The sequence below is a fragment of the Gorilla gorilla genome, chromosome 14, assembly GCF_029281585.2.
Source record: "Gorilla gorilla gorilla isolate KB3781 chromosome 14, NHGRI_mGorGor1-v2.1_pri, whole genome shotgun sequence".
Taxonomy (NCBI): Eukaryota; Metazoa; Chordata; class Mammalia; order Primates; family Hominidae; genus Gorilla; species Gorilla gorilla.
Window position 1 is genome coordinate 109,748,001 of NC_073238.2, and position 22,664 is coordinate 109,770,664.

A 22,664-nucleotide genomic window follows, 5' to 3' on the forward strand; every position below is an offset into this window, starting at 1 on the left:
CTTTCTTTTCACTCTCAAAAGTCTCCGACACCGGACAGCATATACTTTGATCACCCAACATTGCTAGGGAGTAGCTAAGACAGAATTGGCTGCCAGATATATGTGATTGACCCCCAAACTAGGGATCTATCTACTACCCCAGGATACCCCCTTAAATCTCAGAATTATAGTTTGAAGGAAGGCTTCTTCCCAGTCATTATCCATTCACTCAGCAAACATTTATGAGCACCCACGATGTGACAGACATTGTGCTAGAAGATGCAGATTTTAAAATGAACAGGGCATGGTCCAAGTCCTCAGAAGCTCATGGTTTAGAGAGGAAACAGAACCACAAATACTCAGGGCAGCATATATAATTTATAGATCCCAGTGCAAAATATAAAAGCAGGGCCCTTTGTTTAAAAATTCAGAATATCTAGATGGCGAAAACAGGGCATTAAACTAAGTGCTGGGTCCTTCTAAGCAGGAGTCCTGTACACTGCAGACCCCAGCTATGATTCATTGTAATGAGGGGTGCTCAGGGTATTATAGACATACATAGGAGTTAGCCAATCCGAAGACTGCTCGTAAGATCACTTCCTGGAATAAATGAACACGGCTGATTTTAGAGAATAAAGACAATGAGGATATTTCCCCTGCATGGACCTTCTCTTCTCTTTTTCAGGTCATAGGTTGTTGAAGACAATCATTTAATCAGCCATCTCTTGTCAACTGGCAATTCATTTTGACTTAAATGCCAATCACCAGGAGTCTTCTGCCACTGAACACCTCAATAATCTCCCTCCAGAGCTGGAACATACACTGCGGTGGACATGGAGATGTGCCACCCATCACCCCCTTCAAGGACTTGTCCCAGCTGCTGGAGGTGTAGTTGCTGGGCAACCTTCTGCTGTCAGCCCTTTTGGGGACAGCCCACATGCAATGACTAATCAAGGTGGAGGGAGAAAGCCCTGGCCATTGGCACACAGGACGACCCTCATGGACCATTTTAACTCCAGGGTTCCTGGTGGGGTCAGCTGGTCTCTCTGGCTAGCACTCCAGCTCAATTTCTCCACCCACCCAATCCTGCTTCTTCCCTCTTCATTCCACAAGGATTGATTCCAAGAGTAACTCTGTAATAAACATCCGGAACACCAAACTCCATCTCAGAGTCTGCATCCCAGATAATCAAACTGCAGCACAGACCAAAGAAGCTTCTAGGGCTTGGGAAGGATTTTTACTTGAAAATTGTTAGTTATATTCATAAGACTTATTTCTTACCAACCCCCATCTAGCTTCTGCAGAATCATAACACTTATTTCTAAATCCTGAAATCCGACATAAAATAGTGGAAACAAGGACTCTGCATGTGAATGAATTACCCTCTGGGTTGAAAACTTCCATTTGATAAGGATCAACATATCCATTAAAACACATATAACATATTTTGTGGAAATTAAACCATGAGTTTGTTACAATTTTTGAGGAAAACTATTTGTTTTTCAATCTATATTTGGGGAATAATGTAGTCCATAACTATACTATTTATCAAGTAGGGTGGAAGTATTTCATTGACACACATTTACTCAATTTTCAAAGAATGAGGATTTGAGAATTAGACCATTTGGTGAATAAGTTGGGTTGAGCATAGACATGGCTTTTAGGATAAGCATTACTTGTTGAACATTCTTAGTTTTCTTTATTTCAGGTGAAAGATTTCTCTCTTTGCTTTTAGTAAAATAAGTCCATTAGTAATGCATATCACATTTGTGGAATTATAAAGACATTATTTTGAGCTGTGGTGGCCAGAATGTCATACAGTCTTCTAGGTAAAGGCAGATCTTGAAAACACTCTAAAACAGAATTGGTTGTGGGAAGTGACTTACACATTCATTCAGGTGCAAAATCTAACATACTTCAGGGCATACAATTCTGAACATCATTAATCTTTTGAGAACAGGATTTGAAACAAATACTGAGATTTGAGAAGACAGGCTTCTAAAATCTCCACAGTCAAACCCTCTGAAAGAAAAACACGAATTTTCATTGCAGTACATAAGGACAAGTTAATCAGCTGATAAATTAATATTAACTCAACTCACTAAATTGAACAATACTAAATAATAAATCTAATTCACTGACTCATTGAATTGATTAAAGTTGTTTCTTCACAAGACATCAACCACTTATAGTGTTATTAAAAGCACTTAGCATTATTTCTTCTATTGATAGTATATATTTTTAAAATTACATATTTATGGGATACATGTATTTGTTACATGCACAGAATGTGTAATTATCAAGCCAGGGCATTTGAGCGTATCTATCACCTTCAGTATTTATCATTTCTATGTGCTGGTAACATTTCAAGTCCTCTCTTCTAGTTACTTTGAAATATATAATATATTGTTGTTAACTATAGTCACCCCAGGCTGCTATTAAACATTAGAACTTCTTTCTTCTACTTGTGTTCATACCCATTAACCAGCCTCCCTCTCTCACCCACCCACCCTTCCCAGCCTCTGGTATCTATGATTCTATTCTCTATTTCCAAGAGATTAAATGTTTTAGCTCCAATATGACAGAACATGTGGTATTTGTCTTTTTGTTCCTGCCTTATTTCACTTAACAGAATGACCTCTAGTTCCATCCACATTGCTGCAAATGACATGGTTCCATTCTTTTTTTTATGGCTGAATAGTATTGCATGGTACATATATATACATCATATAAAAAATTATTTCATCCATTGATGGACACTTAGGTTAATGCCATATTTTTGCTATTGTGAATAGTGCTATGATAAACATAAGAGTGCAGGTATCCCTTTGATATACTGATGAAAGAAATATATATGTTTCTTTTCCTTTGGGTAAATACACAGTTGGTGAGATTGCTGGTTTGTATGGTACATCTTTTTTTTTTTTTTTAAGACAGAGTCTTATTCTGTTATCCAGGCTGGAGTGCAGTGGCATGACCTCGGCTCACTGCAGCCTCTGTCTCTCGGGTTCAAGCAATTCTCCTGCCTCAGCCTGCCGAGTAGCTAGGATTACAGATTACAGGCATGTGCCACGATGTCTGGCTAATTTTTATATTTTTAGTAGGGATGGGGTTTCACCATACTGGCCAGGCTGGTCTCGAACTCCTGACCTCAGGTGATCCATCTGTCTCAGCCTCCCAAAGAGCTCAGATTACAGGCATGAGCCACCGCGCCCAGCCGTAAGGACATCTATTTTTAGGTTTGTTTAGAAATCTCTATACCAGGCTGGGCATGGTGGCTCACACCTGTAATCCCATCACTTTGGGAGGCCAAGGCAGGTGAATCACCTGAGGTCAGGAGTTTGAGACCAGCCTGGTCAACATGGTGAAACCCCATCTCTACTAACAATACAAAAATTAGCTGGGCATGGTGGTGGGTGCCTATAATCCCAGCTACTTGGGAGGCTGAGGCAAGAGAATCGCTTGAATCCAGGAGGCGGATGTCACAGTGGGCCAAGATCATGCCACTGCACTCCAGCCTGGGCAACAGAGCGAGACTCCATCTCAAAAAAAAAAAAGAAATCTCCATACTATTTTCCATAGGATTCTATTAATTTACATTCCCACTAACAGTATATAAAAGTTCCCTCTTTTCTGCATTGTCACTAGGATCCGTTATTATTCTCATTTTAATAATAGCCATTCTAACCAGGGGAAGGTGATATCTCATTGTGGTGATATCTCACTGTGGTTTTGATTTGAGTTTCCTGGATGGTTAGTGATGTTGAGCATTTCTCATATATTTGTTGGACATTTGTATGTCCTCTTTTAAGAAATGCCTATTCATGTCATTTCCCCACTTTTTAATGGAATTATGTGGGTCTTTTACTATTCAGTTGTTGCAGTTCCTCGTATATTCTAGGTATTAGTCCCTTGCTGGATGAATACTTTGCGAATATTTTCTCCCATTCAACAGGTTGTCTCTTCACTCTGTTGACTGCTTCCTTTGCTGTGCAGAAGCTTTTTAGTTTAATATAGTCCCATTTGTCTATTTAAGTTGCCTGTCCTTGAAGTCTTAGCCATACATCTTTGCCGAGACCAAGTCCCTGAAATTATTTTATTTATGTACCTCATCTCCTCTAATGGAGATTAAAAAATAGAAAATGAGCAGGTGGAAACTTTGAGGTGATGGACATGTTTATGACATAGAATGTGGTGATGGTTTCATAGGTGATATTTGTCTCCAAACACAAAGCATACACATTAAATATGTATAACTTTCTATATGCCAGTCATACCTCAGTAGAGTGGTTAAACAAATAGAATCCAGAAAAATCTTAGAGTTCCTTATTTTTGTACTTATCCTAAAATTGAAGAGGAAGTGAGATTTATTTTATTTATTGGTTAGAGAAAATATAGACCTTGGCTTCTCAGGTACCAAAACCATCAGATGCATCAGCTGTGATGGACCACAAAAGACAACCGTCAACGAGCCTCTTATTTTAAGAACTCAGCAGAAGTAATTTCCTACGTGTAAATTATTCCCTTTTTGAAGACTGAAGCACTGTATCTGAGATTCTAAAGGAAAAACAAGACCAACTTTTTAAAAAGTTAACTCTGTGTGAAGTATGACACATAAAAGTGTTCAATTAATAACGATCTAATCACCACCCAGCCAAACAAAAAAATTTTTTTTCTTTTTGAGATGGAGTCTCGCTGTGTCGCCCAGGTTGGAGTGTAGTGGCTCGATCTCGGCTCACTGCAAGCTCCGCCTCCCAGGTTCACGCCATTCTCCTGCCTCAGCCTCCCGAGTAGCTGGGACTACAGGCGCCCACCACGACGCCCGGCTAATATTTTGTATTTTTTACTAGAGACGGGGTTTCACCGTTGTTAGCCAGGATGGTCTCGATCTCCTGACCTCGTGATCTGCCCGCCTCGGCCTCCCAAAGTGCTGGGATTACAGGCATGAGCCACCATGCCCGGCCACAAAAAATATTTTAAGTATCCTAGAAGATTCATGTGTATTTCCCCTAATTACCAACACCTTCCATCTCCCCAAAGTTATGAACTGTTCTGGTGTTGCACTCCTTTGTTCAGCTGTAACATTTTTGAATTTTATATAAATGGGATCATAAATATTCTTTCGGGCCAGGTTTCTTTGGGATAAATATTATGTCTGTGAAACTCATGAGTTCTTCATGTAGTCAATTGCTTTCATTGCTGTAGAAGTATTTTAATACCTCATAATTTGTTTTCCTTCTGCTGTTGATGAGTATTTGGATTATCTCGTTTGGGCTATTAGGAATTATGTTTCTAGGAACAGCCTTGACAACATCTCTTGGTGCACATGTGTACACATTTGGAGTGCTACAAACAGATCGCAAAGTGTGCAGTTTGAGTCAATGCTGTCAAATTGTTTTCCGAAGATGGTTTTTCAATATACTTACATGGCAGTACATGAGAATTCCTGTTGCTTCATTGGCACTGGGTTGGTATTCTCAGTCTGTTACATTTTACACATTCTAGTGGGTGTCTAGTGGTATCTCATAGTGGTTTTAATTTGCATTTTCATGGTAACTAATAAAGAGTGAGCACTTTTCCAGTTATTGGCCATTTGGATATTCTCTTTTGTGAAATACCCATTCAAATCTCTTGTCCATTTCTCTAATTGGGCTTTCTGTGTTTTTCTTAATGAGTTTTAAGAGTTCTTTAAGTTTATGGTACCGGTTCTCAGACTTCAGCCTGCATCAGAATCACACTTAGGGCGCTCGCTTCAGTAGCACATATACTAAAATTGTAATGATACAGAGAAGATTACCATGGCCCCTTAAAAAAAATCACCCTAGGGCTTGTTAAAACACACATTCCTGGTCCCCATCACCAGAGTTTCTGATTCAGTAGATCTGTGGTGAGGCACAAAAATGTGCATTTCTAACGAGTTCCCAGGTGATGCGCTATGCTGCTGGTCCAGGGACCACACTTTGAGCATCATTATTTAATAGTGATTTCAGTGTAACAGCAGTAGATGTTTCTTGTTAGTTTTGGACAAAGTCACCTTAAAAACCAAAACCAAAAGCAAAATCCTCAACCATTTAATACTGCTCAAGCCTGAGGCATAAGCTAATACTCTTTCTTCCTAGAACGGTGCTAATGGACTTGCTTAAATAGCAACTGCTTCAAACTGTCTCAAACACACTGAAATCTACCCGTTAGAATACTTGGTACACATAATTTGCCAAGAGAACCGGTTGATGATAGAAGGTATCCTTTGATACTGTATTTTTCGATCTCAGGAAAACTCACTGGCATTCATCAGCAAGAACATGAGTCAGGAATCCCTTGAAGCACAGAAATACAGATCTCTGAATGGAGATGAAAACTATCATTTATTTCAATTGAATTTAGTTTCATTAAAAAATTCTATGATAACATTAAAACAAAAACAGGACGTTTATACGACTGTCTTTAACCTCAAAAGTCCAAATAAACATATAGACATTTTGAATATAGCTAACGTTTTAACAAACCTCATTATGATCACTGTTGTAATTTCAGTCACCTAAAATACGAACCATGACTATTAATAAACATTTACTGTGTGTGGTTTATTGGACTGAACATTAACCATACATGTATTTCTAAGTACTAGGAGTTGAACAGCTACTACAGTCAATGTATTTTGGCAGTTAGCTGTGTGTGGTGTGTGCTTTTTAAGGCTTCACTCAATAAAACATCTGTTGCTCTCTGCTGATGAGTCAAAAAACTTGCTATATGAAGGACAAATATATGTATACAAACAAATGCACACGTGTGCATGTCTATATATACATATATATGCAATTTCAGGGAGGTGACACCTTATTCTGAGGTCATGAGACTCCACTTCAAACCATAATAGTAAAACCTTTAGTAAACTGAACTCAACATATTACAGCCACCATCATCAAGAAAAATTAAAGACTCATAGTTCAAATAAAGTACAACAGGTCCCAGGAAGTATTGTGGTTTGTTGATTCATTCAACAGAAAGCCCAAATGACAATGCTATTAGTGGTCAGGAGTAAACTAACCTGGACAGGCTCATGAAAATGAACCCCTGGATGCATCCTGAGAACGTACTGCATAATTATAGTCAATGCTTGCAATAATTTTCCGTTTGTCTCATCACGTTAGCAGAGCCTATTCATGCAATTTAGAAAGGATTTCAATACAGCCCAAACCAAAAGGCTTACAGTCAACAGAGGGTTAGCCTTCCATAAATGAGAAATCCAAAAAAGAATAATGCCACGTATTTCAGGAATGTCGGTTAGAGGTTTGGCCTTCTTGGGAAGTGTCACGATGCTGAGTCTAAAACTGCAACAGTTACCGTGTCCAAGTCATGCAACTCTAAAGGAGGATGGACGGTCACACTTGTGTCCTTCAGTATCAAAGCACCTTTAAGGGCTTCCATTTTGAGAAAGTAGTATTTTCTCTTCCTTCTCTTTTAGAACATATGATAAAATATTGTCCTTCTATCCTTTAACCATGTATCCTTTTTTTTTTTTTGGTGGGGAGTAAGGGGTACATACTCCCTACTACAATGTCACAAACTTTTTCTTTTTCTTGTTCCTATTGGTTGTAACTGTACTATTTTCTAACAAGAAGCCTGCAGGGGAAATAATGGATCCTAGTTATGTCAAAGAAAACAATGAGACAAAATGGCAACTTCACAGTCTTCAAGTAAATAGAATCCCTGATATAAATGGAAATTAACATGTAATTTTGGGGGCAGTAAAAACAACAACAAAAACCTGTGACAACTTTGTCCTACTCCTTTAAAAATGAGCTTTGACTCTGTAGTCTCTTAAGGCACAAAACCTGATAGACAGCATTTAACTGGTGGCCTGCACCTCTGATTTGGATTTTAAAAAACAACTACTGACATTTAAATAAAAATAAACCATTTTGTTAGAGCTGGAGATCCTTGGATAAGTTGGGAGAAATATTCAAATGAACTAGCATCTTGTATGTATAAATATTTGTTGCCAAAGTAAAAAAAAAGTACAATGTGGTTTACATAGTCCAAAAACTAGTGGAAAATGCCTTCGGAACAGACTTGACGTTTTGGTTGGATTCACAGTGCTGTCTCGAAAATAGTTAAGGTCGAGGGCTGTCCATTGGAAGTGTTTGTAACCATGTGGTCAGTGTGACCAATATGTGGATAATTTCTTTTGAAGTATACCTGAAAAAAAAAAAGGTAAGCATAAAAAGAATGTTTCAAAATTTTAAAGTCTCCTCCCTGAAACAATGCACTTCTGTGTCCACTTCTTCATGTGAAGCAAATCATATCCCTCACTGAGGCACAATTTAAGAACAGGGATGAATCTACTGTACAGAGAAATTAGCCCCACTAAAACCCTCAGCAGGGCTGGGCTGAATGCCAAACAACCTGTAGATCCATTTTAGTTCCAATCACTCTGATTCATAGATATGTTTTATCTCTGTATTAAATTGATAAGCAGAATCATTTTACTGACTCAAAACCTGGAGATAAATTAAAAACAGGGTGACAAAGAGGCTGGGAAATCTAGCGTCTGCACGAGGGTTTCTCATTTTCACACATAAAATGAGCACAATAGATTTGGATGTTAATATCAAGTTGTAATCCCTATATTTTATAAACTCTGAATGACAAGCATTGAAATGCTGGCGTATACGTATGAAACATCCCGGCGTTTAATTTGTGCGGCAAAGCAGTTACAGGGCCTATAGAAATGTGGTCTGTGGATAGTGGCCCACAATAATGAAAGGAGAAGCAAAAGCTTTAACAATGACTCAACCAAGCAACTTCTCTAAAATGTAAGATGATACCAAATAATAGGACAGTTCTTTGCCAAGCCTTTGAGTTCCTGAATTCTACCAATTTCTAGCTGTACTAGAAGAGATACAGGTTTTCTGATAAACGTATAATCAGAACATAAAGGAAATGAAATGCTGTCAAGTTTCTCTGTTCCACAATCATCAGTTTTTAGGAGCTGTATCGTATCTTGGTTCCTTGACAGATGCGCATAACAAAATGAAATAATGTCAAGACTTGTGAGCTCTTATCTCAAAATGTGTTTGGGTGACAAAGGATTTCAAATGTAATTTTTTTTCCCCAAAGAAGAATGTGAAAAGTTTTGTTTGAGTCTTTAAAACAGAAAATGTAGCAACTATCTGAGGCTGACACGTGTCACCTGGGTCTCTTAGTCATACGATTCTGGATCTATTTTATAAAACCTTGCTCTGAATATATTGGTGGATGCTGTCAACAAAGTTATCACTGGAGATAATGGGATTCACGTACAAAAAAGAAAGTGCTGAGACACCTGCCTACATATTAAGTGTACTTTCTTTTTCTCTCACTTCTTGCACACTTGTTACTCCAGAAACATCATTACATATAACACACAATGTACTAAAATGTCACTTAAGGAGAAAATAAATTGTCCAATAATGCTGGAATGCCACCAGAAGAAATCTGAGGCTATTTCCATTATAATGCAAGTGTTCAAAAGTAAGACTTTTCAGGGGATAATTTCATATCATCTCCCTCTCCCACTTTTTTAAGCTAGCCATATTTTGTGTGGTTATAGATTTATGTACTCCAAAAAGGCTATTCTGTAGTGAAACTAAAAACAGCCAAAAGAACAAATAGACATTCACATCACTTTCTACTGCTTGATAGCCTTCCCCAAATAGGCTGCTTCCTTCTGTGTAACCCTCTTGATGTATTTTTATATATATATATAAAGAAAGTGTTGTTATTAGCAACTTTAAACCCAAATGGTCTTAGCTTCATGGTCTGAAATACTTAGTCAAAAACAAACTTCCTGTGTATATAGTCTTTGATTTGACCTTTCTTTTTCTCTTCTGCTACCAGGTTTTATAACACACTATGGGTAACAGCACAGGTGAGATGAAACATCTTTTTTACAGTGCAGGTGATGAAGGGAGTTGAGATTACTGAACTACTTTTAGCAAAGCCCTCATATTGTAAGCTATGTCTGGGATAGACAGGTCCAGTCTCAGCTCTCTCCTGGATTCACTGCTGATTCTGGAAAAATTACCTAACCACTCTCTCTACCAGCTGCCTCATCTGTAACATGAGATAACAATAGCTTACGTCACAGGAACTGATTAATGGCTACAAACTACAGGTTGAAAACCTGCTGCATTAGTGTTGGGTGTCATGATGAATGCTGCTCAGAGAAGTGGCCCCTAAGCACACAGAATGCGGAGGTATCGCCCAGCTTGAAGGATGAAGACAAAGCATTTAGGAATCCCTCTGGTGCATCTTTTATCTTTACAGAATCCCAAAGCTGTGGCTGAGACAATTTCAACTGAATGAATATGGTAACCTGGGAGGCAGAAAGGCAGAACTGAAAGATCATAGAAGATGGAGTATGAACACTTTTGAACTGGTGGCTTTGAAAACTTACTCAGGCTGGGCGTGGTGGCTCACACCTGTAATCTCAGCAGTTTGGGAGGCCAAGGCAGGTGGATCACTTGAGGTCAGGAGTTTGAGACCAGCCTGGCCAACATGGCGAAACCCCATCTCTACTAAAAATACAAAAATTAGCCAGGCATGGTGGTGCACGCTTGTAGTCCCAGCTACTTGGGAGCCTGAGGCAGGAGAATCACTTGAACCCAGAAGGCAGAGATTGCAGTGAGCCGAGACTGCAACACTACACTCCAGCCTGGGCGACAGAGTGAGACTCTGTCTCAAAAAAAAAAAAAAAGTTACTCAGCTTCTTGTACTTTAGCATTTTCATGTGTCAAAAGGGGATAATAACAGCAGGTCAGAAGGACTGTGAAGCTTAAGGGAGACAATGCCATAAGCGTTCACGTTTGCGGCAAGAAGAGTATCAGGTCAGTGAGTATGGGAAACCTTGTCCCTCTTTTCCTTCTTCTCTTGAGTTTGCTCCATTATAGGTCCTCTAATGTAGGTTGAAACTAAGTTGATATTTAAACTCTAACTCATCAGTAAAGCCACCATAACAGAGCTAGATTTTACTAAAATCAACACAGCAATACAAGCTCCCGCACGTGGACAAAGGAGAGCAACTGGGCTTTGATTGGCATTGCATTCCTAAGATACCATCTGATGTATTGAATTCAGGCTCAAGACCCTGTCAGTTCATTTTTACTGATGTGTATGGCCCTAATTCAATCACAGTAACTCTCAAGGCCTCAAGTTCATCATTTTTAAAGCCAGTCTAATTTTGGTGTACATAATTGGCATACATATTGTCAAAGAGTAATGGAGACTTAGAAAGGACTTCTGCTTTTAAGATAATGGAGTAATGAATTTCCTCTCCTTTTCCTTTCAGAAACCACTCTGAACATCAAAGATATTCATTAATAAAAAATAAGCTAAATCTTTGTGAAATCAGGAGAGCCTGAATGGTAAAATATCATGAAGGGCTGCCATATGCAACTGGAACCAATGGGGCTGTGGCAAGGCTGAGAAGATGTCTATGAAGAGCAAGCCTCAACAATCACAGGAATTCTCCAGTTAATTGGAGGAGCGCTAAGGTATGTCAATAAAGAATCAATTAGAAACATCTTTGACTGACCTATGTACATTGGTGAGGTCCTGACAGAAGACAGATTGCAAATGCCCAATTCTGTAAGCTAAGGAGGAAGAAAGGCAAAACATGCACTCTCAATTTCACATATACACACACCCACACCACCCCCACACCCACACCCCCCCACACACCACACACCCCCACACAAACCCACACACACACGCATACACACACCCACATACACACCCCACACACACCCACACACATACCAACACACACACCCACACACCCCACACACACCCACCCCCACACACATACCCCCACCACACACCCATACACACCCACACCCCCTCACACACACACACCTACACACCCATACACACACACACCAGACCCCCACACCCCCACACACAGCCACACCCCCACACCCATACACACATACCCACCCACACACATATACCCACACCCCCACCACACACCCATACACACACCCCCACATACTCATACACACACACCCCCACCACACACCCTCCCACCCCCCCACACACCACACACCAATACACACCCACACACACACCCACACACCCATACACACACCCACCACATACCCATACACATACACACCCCCACACCCCCTCACACACACCCTCCCCCCACACACCCATACACACCCCCACCACACCCACACACACCCACCCCCCACACACCCACACACCCATACACACACCCACACCCACACACCCCCACACCCCACCACACACCCATACACACCCACACACCCATACACACACACCAGACCCCCACACCCCCACAGCCACACCCCCACACCCATACACACCCACCCACACACACCCACACCCACACACCCACCACACACACCCACACCCCACACACCCTCCCACCCCCACACACATACCCCCCCACACCCACCACACAACCCCACCACACACCCACATACACCCACAGCCACCACACCCCCACCACACACCCATACACACCCCCACATACTCATACACACACCCCCCACACACACCCTCCCACCCCACCACACACCCACACCCCTCACACACACACACCCACACACCCATACACACACCCACCACACCCATACACATACACACCCCCACACCCTCACACACCCTCCCCCCCACACCCACACACCCCCACCATACCCATACACACACACCCCCCCACACCACCACACACCCATACACACCCCAACCCCACACACACACACCCACACACCCATACACCCATACACATACACACTCACATCCCTCCCTGCATCCCCCCCACCACACACGCAGCCTCTCTGGGTCATAAAGTACTTCTACATTAAGCACAGAAAATTCCCTTTAGCCAGAAACAAGGCCCTAGCCACAACTATCCTGTAACTATCTGGTCTAGGAAGAGTTCGTTTTAGTCATAGGTGAGGAGTAGGAATAATAAAAATTATTATTATAATTTTAAGAGTAGTACAGGGCCTGGAGATTATACAAATAAGAAATGAAGTAAGATAAACACATGACAAATGTTGAGCACATAAAGTTTATGAATATAATACATTCAAAGAAAATGCAGCAGAATGATCAGGCTGTGCATAACAGAGATACAAAAATACAGGAAAACATGGCAGAGCAACAGAAGATGCTGAAACATGAGTTGACAGTGGTCAAAAGTGAAGTGGAAGAGAAAAGTGGAAATATCAAAGAAATGGGCTGGGTGCAGTGGCTCACACCTGTAATCCCAGCACTTTGGGAGGCTGAGGTGGGAGGATCACTTGAGGCCAGGAGTTCGAGGCCAGCCTGGCAAACATAATGAAAACTTGTATCATATAACGAACATAATGAAATATTGTAAAACTACAAGAATTAGCCAGCTGTGGTGGCGCACACCTGTAATCCCAGCTACTTGGGAGGCTGAAGCATAAGAATTGCTTGAACCGGGAGTTGGAGTGTGCAGTGAGCCAAGAGCACGCCACTGTACTCCAGTTTGCGGAATAGACGGAGACTCTGTCTCAAAAAAGGAAAAATGAAAAATAAAAAAACAAGTGGCATTTCTACTGAAGGCAGCACAAAGATTAGCCAATGCTGAAAAAACAGTGTGAGACACAGGATAGGATTGAGCAAACAAATAAAATAACTAAAAGTTAATAAAGAACTAAAAAGGATTAAGGAGAAAATAGCTTTACAAAATAGACAAAGGACATAAAACATATACACGATAGATATTTGTAAAGAGGAGAATATAATCAAATAAAAAAAATTCAAGGATATAACTCAAGTAAACTTTCAGAAAAAAAAGAAAACTTGAATCAAAGTCTGAAAGACTGCACAATAATGTCCTAGGAAAACTAATGACCCTTTCAGCATACAAGAAAAAAGATCTGGCTGGGCATAGTGGCACACATCTGTAATCCCAGCACTTTGGGAGGCCAAGGTGGGATGATGGTTTGAGCCCAGGAGTTCAAGACCAGCGTGGAAAACATAGTGAGACCTTGTCTCTATGGGGGAAAAAAAAAATTAGCCAGGTATGGTGGCATGTGCCTCTAGTTCCAGCTTCAAGGGAGGCTGAGAAGGGAGCATTGCTTGAGCCTGGGAGGTTAAGGCTCCAGTGAGCTATGATTGTGCCACTGCACTCCAGCCTGGACAACATAGCAAGACCCTGTCTCAAAAAAAAAAGAAAAAGAAAGAAAGAAAAAAGGCTGAGTTATGTCAAACGTGGTCATAGACATCTCCATATGAACAGACAACACAAGAAGACCTTAGAGCAAACGCTGCAACATACTAAGTGAAAGAAGGTGTGACCCAATAATTTTATAACCACAACTTATTAAAATTTTTATTTTTATGTTAAATTCCAGGATACATGTGCAGAACATGCAGGTTTGTCACATAGGTAAATGTGTGCCATGGTACAGCCACCACATTTAAGTCAGAGGGGTAACAAAGATTTCAGACATGCAATAAGTCAGGGATTCTAAATTCCAAGGAACCTTTCCCTTTGAGATGGTATAGAGCATTGCTTTGCAACTTTTTTTTTTAAACTGCCACCCACAATAATGGGTGGCACATTTCACTGTACATAGGGACTTGGTACGCATCCACTACCTATATCTGTATCTATACTGAAAAGCATTTCAAAAAATATTACCATTACTATGAAAGATACACGTTATTTTTCTTCTATTCCATTCTATTCTATTTTACATCTTAAAACACACTAGTCATGATGGAACAAACTGATTCCACGGCACCACTAATGGGTTGTAGCCTGAGGTTTAAAAAGTACTGAAGGATAAACTTTAGCTAACTAAAAGATGGAGAAAGTATCATTTAAAGAAAAGTCAAATAACAGAGGCTTAAGTATATTTGGGGTTTGAAGGCAAATAGAAGAAAAACTAAGCTAAAATTTGGTGGTAGGATGGAGACAGAAGTGTATTTACATTGTTATTGTTTATAATGGGGAGTCAAGAAACAGCATTTAGAGGAAACAAAAGGAACACATGCAAAACAATATTCAAGGAAACAAAAATTATCTACTACAAATTAAAAGGTAAAAAGGAATACTAAAAACTGAAAGCATAACATGACAGAACTAAGACAAAACATACTTATAATCTCAATAAATGTAAATGTACTAAAATCATCTATTAAAAACAAAGGCTAAGATTAAATCTCAGAGTAAAACCTAACCACGTCATATATAGGAGACACACCTTTGGATATTCAAAGACAATCCCATGTATAGCAGACAAAGAAAGCAAAGTAAAAGCACGCGACCCAGTCTAGTTTTGAACCAGTGTGGATTTAGGACCAAAACCATTACATGAATCAAAGAAAGGTGTGTTAAAATGGCAGGAAATATAATTCATAGTGGAAACCCAAGTTATAAACATCTGTGGACTGAAAACCATAGCATCAAAGTTACCAAAACAAAAATGACAGGTACTACAAAGAGAAATATGTACAGTGTGAAACTAATTCACCTCTAGATCCAAGTCACAGAAAATAGACCAATATAAATAAGGATTAATAAGAATGTAATTAACAAAGTAGAACTAATTAAACCTTATTAAACTCTATACCTTAAACAGATAACATCATCTTTTCAATGCCCAAAGAACATCTAGAAAAACTAGGACACAAAGAAAATTCCAAATGGATAGAAAGGATATGGATGACATGCAATGAAAATGAAACTGATGAGTAAAACAGAAAAGAAATGAACAGAAAAAACAAACCGCTACCACGAAAAAGTTTTAAAAACTTCCCTCTTCAATAATTTCTGGGCCAGAGAAAATTAAAATCCAAAATTACAGAATGTATAAATAAAAAATAAACTATGAATGAAAGCACTACATATCAAAACCTATAGAATACGAAAATTCACAGTGCTAAAATACTAACGAAGAAAGAATGGACACAAATGCATTCAAGAAGAAGCAACGAGAAAAACCAAAAAACAAAGGTAATAAAGATAAAAGCAGAAACTGATCAACTGGAAAACAGAATATAAACTAGTAAATAAATCTGATAAGTCATTCACCAGGAGAAAAACAAAAATAGCTAACTTAATTGGAAGTTAATTGGGAAAAGTGAAAAGTACAGAGTGGAAAAAGTATAAATACTAGGTAGCTATTAAAAAATGAGGTAACTGGCCAGGCATGGTGGCTCATGCCTGTAATCCCAGCACTTTGGGAGGCCAAGGCGGGTAGGTTACCTGAGGTCAGGAGTTCAAGACCAGCCTGGCCAACATGGTAAAAACCCATCTCTACTAAAAATACAAAAAAACTAGCCAGGCATGGTGGTGGGCGCCTGTAATCCCAGCTACTCAGGAGGCTGAGGCAGGAGAATCACTTGATGGAGACTGCAGTGAGCTGAGACTGCACCATAGAGGTCCAGCCTGGGCAACAGGAGTGAAACTCTGCTTTAAAAAAAAAATACATATATATATATATATATATAGAGAGAGAGAGAGAGAGAGAGAGAGAAAGAGAGAGAGAGAACGCTAATAAATACACATATATAATAAAATGAGGTAACTATATGTATTGATATAATATGGAATATAATATTAAGTGAAAAACCATAAAGAATAGCTATCATTTGTGCTCAAAAACCAGAAAAGCTATATATGCACGGATGCTTGTTTATGCACAGAATACATCAACAAAATGGAGAAGAAGGTGTCAGGGCTGAAACCTGGCAGAGGAACTGCGTGATGAAGGGCAGGTGTGGCAGAGTGACTTATTTTTACTTATTAAAGTTTTTTGCAAAACTATCAATGCTTTGAATTTTGTAACATGAGCATATATCATTTGGTAAGCTGATTCTTAAAAATAATTTGTAATTATTTAGTCTATAAAGCTACAAAACTTTGGATACTTCTTTTGCTATTATTGGGAGCCAAGAGTTCAGTCTACAGTCTTAAAAAAGTACTGAGCTTTTATAACCAATAGCTAGAATTCGCTTATATCTGTAAAACGCCTTATATTCTTTGAATCACTTAAACATACACTATCTCATTTAATACATGTTAACAGTGAAGAAACCGGAGCAGTACTGCAATCCTGCCATGACAGGTGAGGCCTCTGAGGCTCACAGGCCTTGGGTGACTTCTGTAAGGCCATTGGCTGCTAAGTGTCTCCTCCACCTATTCAAACAGGCCCCAGGCTCCTAGGATCCGGGACGTCAGGATTTCTTGTCTATCCATCCATCCATCCATCCATCCATCCATCCATCCATCCATCCATCCATCCATATCTTTTTTGAGACAGAGTCTTGCTCTGCCGCCCAGGCTAGAGTGCAGTGGTGTGACGTAGGCTCACTGCAACCTCCATCTCCTGGGTTCAAGTGATTCTCCAGCCTCAGCCTCCCGAGTAGCTGAGATTACAAGCATGCGCCACCATGCCTGGCTAATTTTTTTATTTTTAGTAGAGACAGGGTTTCACCACGTTGGCCAGGCTGGTCTCGAACTCCTGACTTCAAGTGATATACCCGCCTCAACTTCCTAAAGTGCTGGGATTACAGGTGTCAACCACCACGCCTGGCCAGGATTTCATACCTTTTGAGTTGTATCTGGCGATTTCATGAGTGCATAAAATGGCACCTCTGTTACTCACTGGGAATCTCAAATTAGGTCGGCTTCATCAGGGAAGACAACGATTGACATTTACCCTGTGTTATGGGCTGATTTGCATCCCCCTAAATTCCTGTGTTGAAGTCCTAACCCCCAAGTACATCAGAATGTGACTGTATTTGGAGAAAGTCTTTAAAGGTGTAATTAAGTTAAAATGAGGCCTTTAGGGTGGGCCCTGATCCAATATGACTGGTGTCCTTAGAGAAAGAGGTGATCAGGACACAGACATACACAGAGAAAAGACCCCGTGAACAGACCCCGTGAACACATAGCCATCTGCAAGCCAAGGAGAGAGGCCTCAGAGGAAAGCAGCCCTGCTGACACCCTGATCTCAGACTCCAGCACGGAAGTGTGAGAACATAATCTGCTGTGGGTTAAGCCAGCTAGTCTGTGCTACTTTGCTATGGCAGCCTGAGCAAACCAGTGCACCCTTCAGCTTTATGTACCTGAAATGTAATTATGTAATTTAAATTTACTTTAAAATATTAAAATACTTTCTGAGTCATCTGCAAAAGTCAGTCAAAAGAGAGACTCAGCTTTGCCTGCACCAGCATTTTCAGGAAAGCAACTCCGTGGTCAAGAATACGTGACTTGAAGTACCTTTTCCCAGATGTTGAGTTTTCCTTCCAACAAATGAATTCTAATCTGTGAGTGAAAAGCTTGTTGATTTAGACTAATCCTCACGGTGTTACAGTTGTGAATGATGCATTGATATTTGATGCTTGCACATTTAAAAGGTTGACAATCTGACAGCTTGTTCTCCTAAGAGGACCAAGTGTATGCAGAAATGTCAAGAAAATATTCAACTTGGATGAGAATCAAGCTGTGTATTTCCTTATGTCTTTCTGTAGAGGAGGCGACCTGAGCCAGCGGTTAGGCAGGACTAAAATCCAGGAAGGAAATTCTGCCACTGTGTGAATTTGGGCGACTAGCTGCATCTTGGATACCAAATGAGACAAGGAGCAGCGTTTTCAGGCTTGACACAGAACGCTACTTAGGGGAAGACATCGGCCTCCCCCAGCAATCTACCTTCTGTTCTCCACGGACCAGCTCTGTGTCCACATGAAGACACATGACCCAACATCCTCATCAATACAGTAAGACTTACAGACTGCTGTGAGGATTAAGTAGAATCATACATGTAAGAACTATGTAAACAATGTAAAATAAATTATAAAGAACTACACGAACGTAAGTTACGATTAATATTGTTGAATTAGATGGAAGATTACTGGACCAGTAATTGAGATTTCAAATTCTATGACCAATGTCCCTTTCTACATGTATGTTATACTTGCATTAAACATTGATTTAAAAAAAGATTCCTAATTCTGTCTCTGCTATAAATTAGTCAGGGCCCACTTACTTCTTGGGGCCTTAGTTTCCTCATCTGTAAAACAAAGGTGAACTATATTATCTTATGTTAGTTGGAACATGCTAAAATTCTATGACCTATTTCTTATTACTCCATGCCTTGATAATATATAACATATTTTTAAAATAGGTATTTTGATATATAGATAGGGACACATCTCTTTGACGTGAAATGCCTGAGGTACCAAAGAACAAAAAGGGTTTTTGAGGTTCCTGGCTCTTTTGTGACTAGATTATACAGGGAATCCCAAATGATTGATCGGGTTTTATGAGGGAAGCTTTGGCTGGGAGACACGCTAGAAGATAAAAGTATTCTGTAAATTTCAAGTATAAAAGAAATACAGTGCTTCAAGTACAGCTTCCCTCTTTATTCATACACAATGTGATTCTTATGAAAATTCAGAACATAGATTTTTGTCGATCCTAAAGCCAGGCTTGAATCCGGACTCTGCCTATAATTCTGCTAGCTATGAGATCGTGGGCAATTTCCTTCCCTCTCTACGCCTCAGCCTCTTAAACAGGCATAATGAGAAGTGCACAGTGCTCATCTGACACATATCATCATCATCATCATTGCCATCAGGGCTCACCACATCAATCAAATCTCTGCTCTGCTCTATTCTTTGGTTTATATTGTCAATGACTAGGGGCATGTTTAATGTATTTGTTAGTGCCCAGCGTAATACTGTGCACACAAAGGCATTTACAGAATCATTTTGAGGATGAATGCAGGTTTCAAAGAAATATCCTACAGACAGTGGAAAGAATAGTTCCTCACTTCTGTGGAGAATGAGATGAAATAGGAGCTGAAGGCAACCTAGGTTTTATTTGGATAAATCTTTAATACAGAAATACCATTAGATATGGGAACATATTTTCTTTTTCTTTTTTTTTTTTTTTTTTTGAGATGGAGTTTCGCTCTGTTGCCAGGCTGGAGTGCAGTGGCACCATCTCAGCTCACTGCAACCTCCGCCTCCCAGGTTCAAGCTATTCTCCTGCCTCAGCCTCCCGAGTAGCTGGGACTACAGACGTGTGCCACCACGCCCAGCTAATTTTTGTATTTTTAGTAGAGATGGGTTTCACCATGTTGGCCAGGATGGTCTTTATCTCTTGACCTCGTGATCCACCCGCCTCGGCCTCCCAAACAAAGTGCTGGGGTTACAGGTGTGAGTCACCATGCCTGGTCTTTTTTTTTTTTTGAGATGGTGTCTCGCTCTGTTGCCCAGGCTGGAGTGCAGTGTCATGATCTTGGCTCACTGCAACCTCCACCTCCCAGGTTCAAGTGATTTTCCTGCCTCAGCCTCCCAAGTAGCTGGGATTACAGGCAATCGCCACTACACCCAGCTGATTTTTATATTTTTAGTAGAAATGGGGTTTCACCATGTTGGCCCCTATTTTCTTATTCTGTTGTCTGTAATAGATATTTAAAATATTACACACAAACAAGCAATTTTATTCTACCTACAGTGATGAAAACCTGAAAAATACAGAAAACAATGAAGAAGGAAAATTATACCCATATTATAATGCCTACGGATGAACAGTTTTGATGGGAGCCTCACCATGTACTGCTAGAAGTCTCCTTCCACCCTAAGCCAACAACATCGGATGTTCCTTCCCTCCCTCCATCAATACAACTCTCACCTCACAGAATTTTAAGGAAGAATTACAGGTGACCACGTGACATCTGGCTAAGTCCCTTAAATCAAACTGCAGTTATCACATCTGTAGAATGACATACTTCCGCATCACCATTGTTGGAAAGAGATCACGTAGCCTGCGTGTCTTTAATGCCTTATAAGCATACTTCAAGGATTATTCAAGCTATAGCTATAACATATTATAAATTCTTGATTTGTCCTGATGGCAATTACATCTTTTTTTTTTTTTTTTTTTTTTTTTTTTTGAGACAGAGTTTCACTCTTACTGCCCAGGCTGGAGTGCAGTGGCGTGATCTTGGCCCACCGCAACCTCCGCCTCCTGGGTTCAAGTGATTCTTCTGCCTCAGCCTCCTGAGTAGCTGGGGTTACAGGCATGTGCTACCACTCCCGGCTAATTTTTGTATTTTTAGTAGAGACGGGGTTTCTCCATGTTGGTCAGGCTGGTCTCAGACTCCCAACCTCAGGTGATCTGCCTGCTTGGCCTCCCAAAGTGCTGGGATTACAGGCACGAACCACCACGCCCAGCCTGACAACTGCCTCTTATAGAAGGTGGAAGAAGCATATGGGCTATATGGGCCTAATTCTAAACAACAAAGAAGGAGAGGAAAACCCAGGTCAACAGTGAGAGTATTATGTAACAGTTTTCTTTACAAATAATAAAACAGAAACCAAAAGCAATCTAGGTAGATCTAGGTAGAACATTTTCTAGGTAGATCATTCTAGAACAATAAACAATATCCCACACTTTTTGCCCAAACTCTTAAATCTCCCGTATGTACCTCAACAGCATTTGCCCATCAATAAGAATGAAATGCAGTGGGTTTGCAGAATATGAGTACTATGTGCTCTATGCCTTTTTCTATGAGAATCTGAACCCACAGAGTCTAAATGTGTAAAAAGTCTGGTCTAACACCTCTCCGCTTCTTGGGCACATGGCATGCACACATGTGTGCACACGCTCGACCCCCCAACCCCTACCCGCTTCTGCCAACTCTTTGCAGACCTTACTTCAACCCGGGACGTGCCGTTAAGACCCACTCATGAAGCTTTGTCTCTGCAGGCTTATAATTGAAAAGGGTACACAGTGCTTGTTACCATACCCACGGTGCCAAATTGTGTGGAGGGAGCCGCTGAGACAAACTTTAATTACAAGTCCTTGGAGCACGCTCACCTGTTTTGCTGTTTCACTGAGGGCAGCGGCTTCTGCCTTGCCCAGTTGTTGCACCATCTTGTAAAATAGACTCTCTTTATTTTGCAGCAAAACATACGGCTCATCATATTCTTTCAGTCTTCCTGAATCTAAAACCTGTTAATCAGCAGAAAGAAACCCATTGAAACACAATGTTTTGCAGTAACATATTATAACAGAGACAATATTTCGGAAAGGGGCAGGAGAGGGAGAGAATCTGTTTGGGTGGTAGGCCTGGATAGTATTTAAATGGTTTGATTACCCTGTTTTACGAAGCAAACAAAGGCCTAACCTGACCTTTTATTACTATAATGTTATAGGAAAGGAAGAAAATGAAAGTTCTAGACTATTATTCTGGGCACTCAGCAGTCCTGTGGCATTTTATATTCTGCCAAAGGTATTTTGCGTTCTTATCATTACTTAGTGCTTTTAACTCTCAGACTCTCAGCCTCGAGGGGTATTTATACATATGATCAGAGTTGGGAAACTTCTTGATTTAAGAAAGTCAAATTAAATTTATCTAAAAGGTAGGCTAATGTCATAAAAATCAGATGGGAGAGACCTGACAGTAAATTAATTGCCGAGCCAGTTTCATAGACTCTAAGCAATATTTGGAAAAGAAGTAAATGCTTCTGGAATTTCTTTAAGGTTCTAGAACATGTCAGCTGCTAAGAGGGGCTAAACTCTGGATGGTGAGGTTAAGGTGCGTTCTGAAATCGGCTCTGGGTGTACTTTATTATTCCGAGAGAGAAAGGCTAGCCGAAAAAGCTGTTACCTAAGCAGCTTTAGC

The 22,664-nt window shown here is 40.2% G+C and overlaps 1 protein-coding gene and 1 non-coding gene across 4 annotated transcripts in view; one reads left to right on the forward strand and one right to left on the reverse strand.

The window, feature by feature from the left end:
* Positions 1–5,722: 5,722 nt before the first annotated feature.
* Positions 5,723–5,827, forward strand: LOC115930455 (U6 spliceosomal RNA). The gene has a single exon (XR_004067096.1). It is a non-coding gene; the product is annotated as a U6 spliceosomal RNA (small nuclear RNA).
* Positions 5,828–6,325: 498 nt separating this feature from the next.
* The window catches only part of ABCC4 (ATP binding cassette subfamily C member 4 (PEL blood group)), a 283,972-nt gene continuing 267,633 nt past the window's right edge, over positions 6,326–22,664 (reverse strand). For all 3 annotated transcript variants that reach the window (XM_055360589.2, XM_055360590.2, XM_055360591.2), the window contains 2 exons: positions 21,857–21,991; positions 6,326–8,178 (listed from right to left, as the gene is read on the reverse strand). In XM_055360589.2, the coding sequence (XP_055216564.1) occupies positions 8,071–8,178; positions 21,857–21,991 (243 nt within the window). In that variant the 3' untranslated portion in view covers positions 6,326–8,070. The remainder of the gene's footprint in view (positions 8,179–21,856; positions 21,992–22,664) is intronic.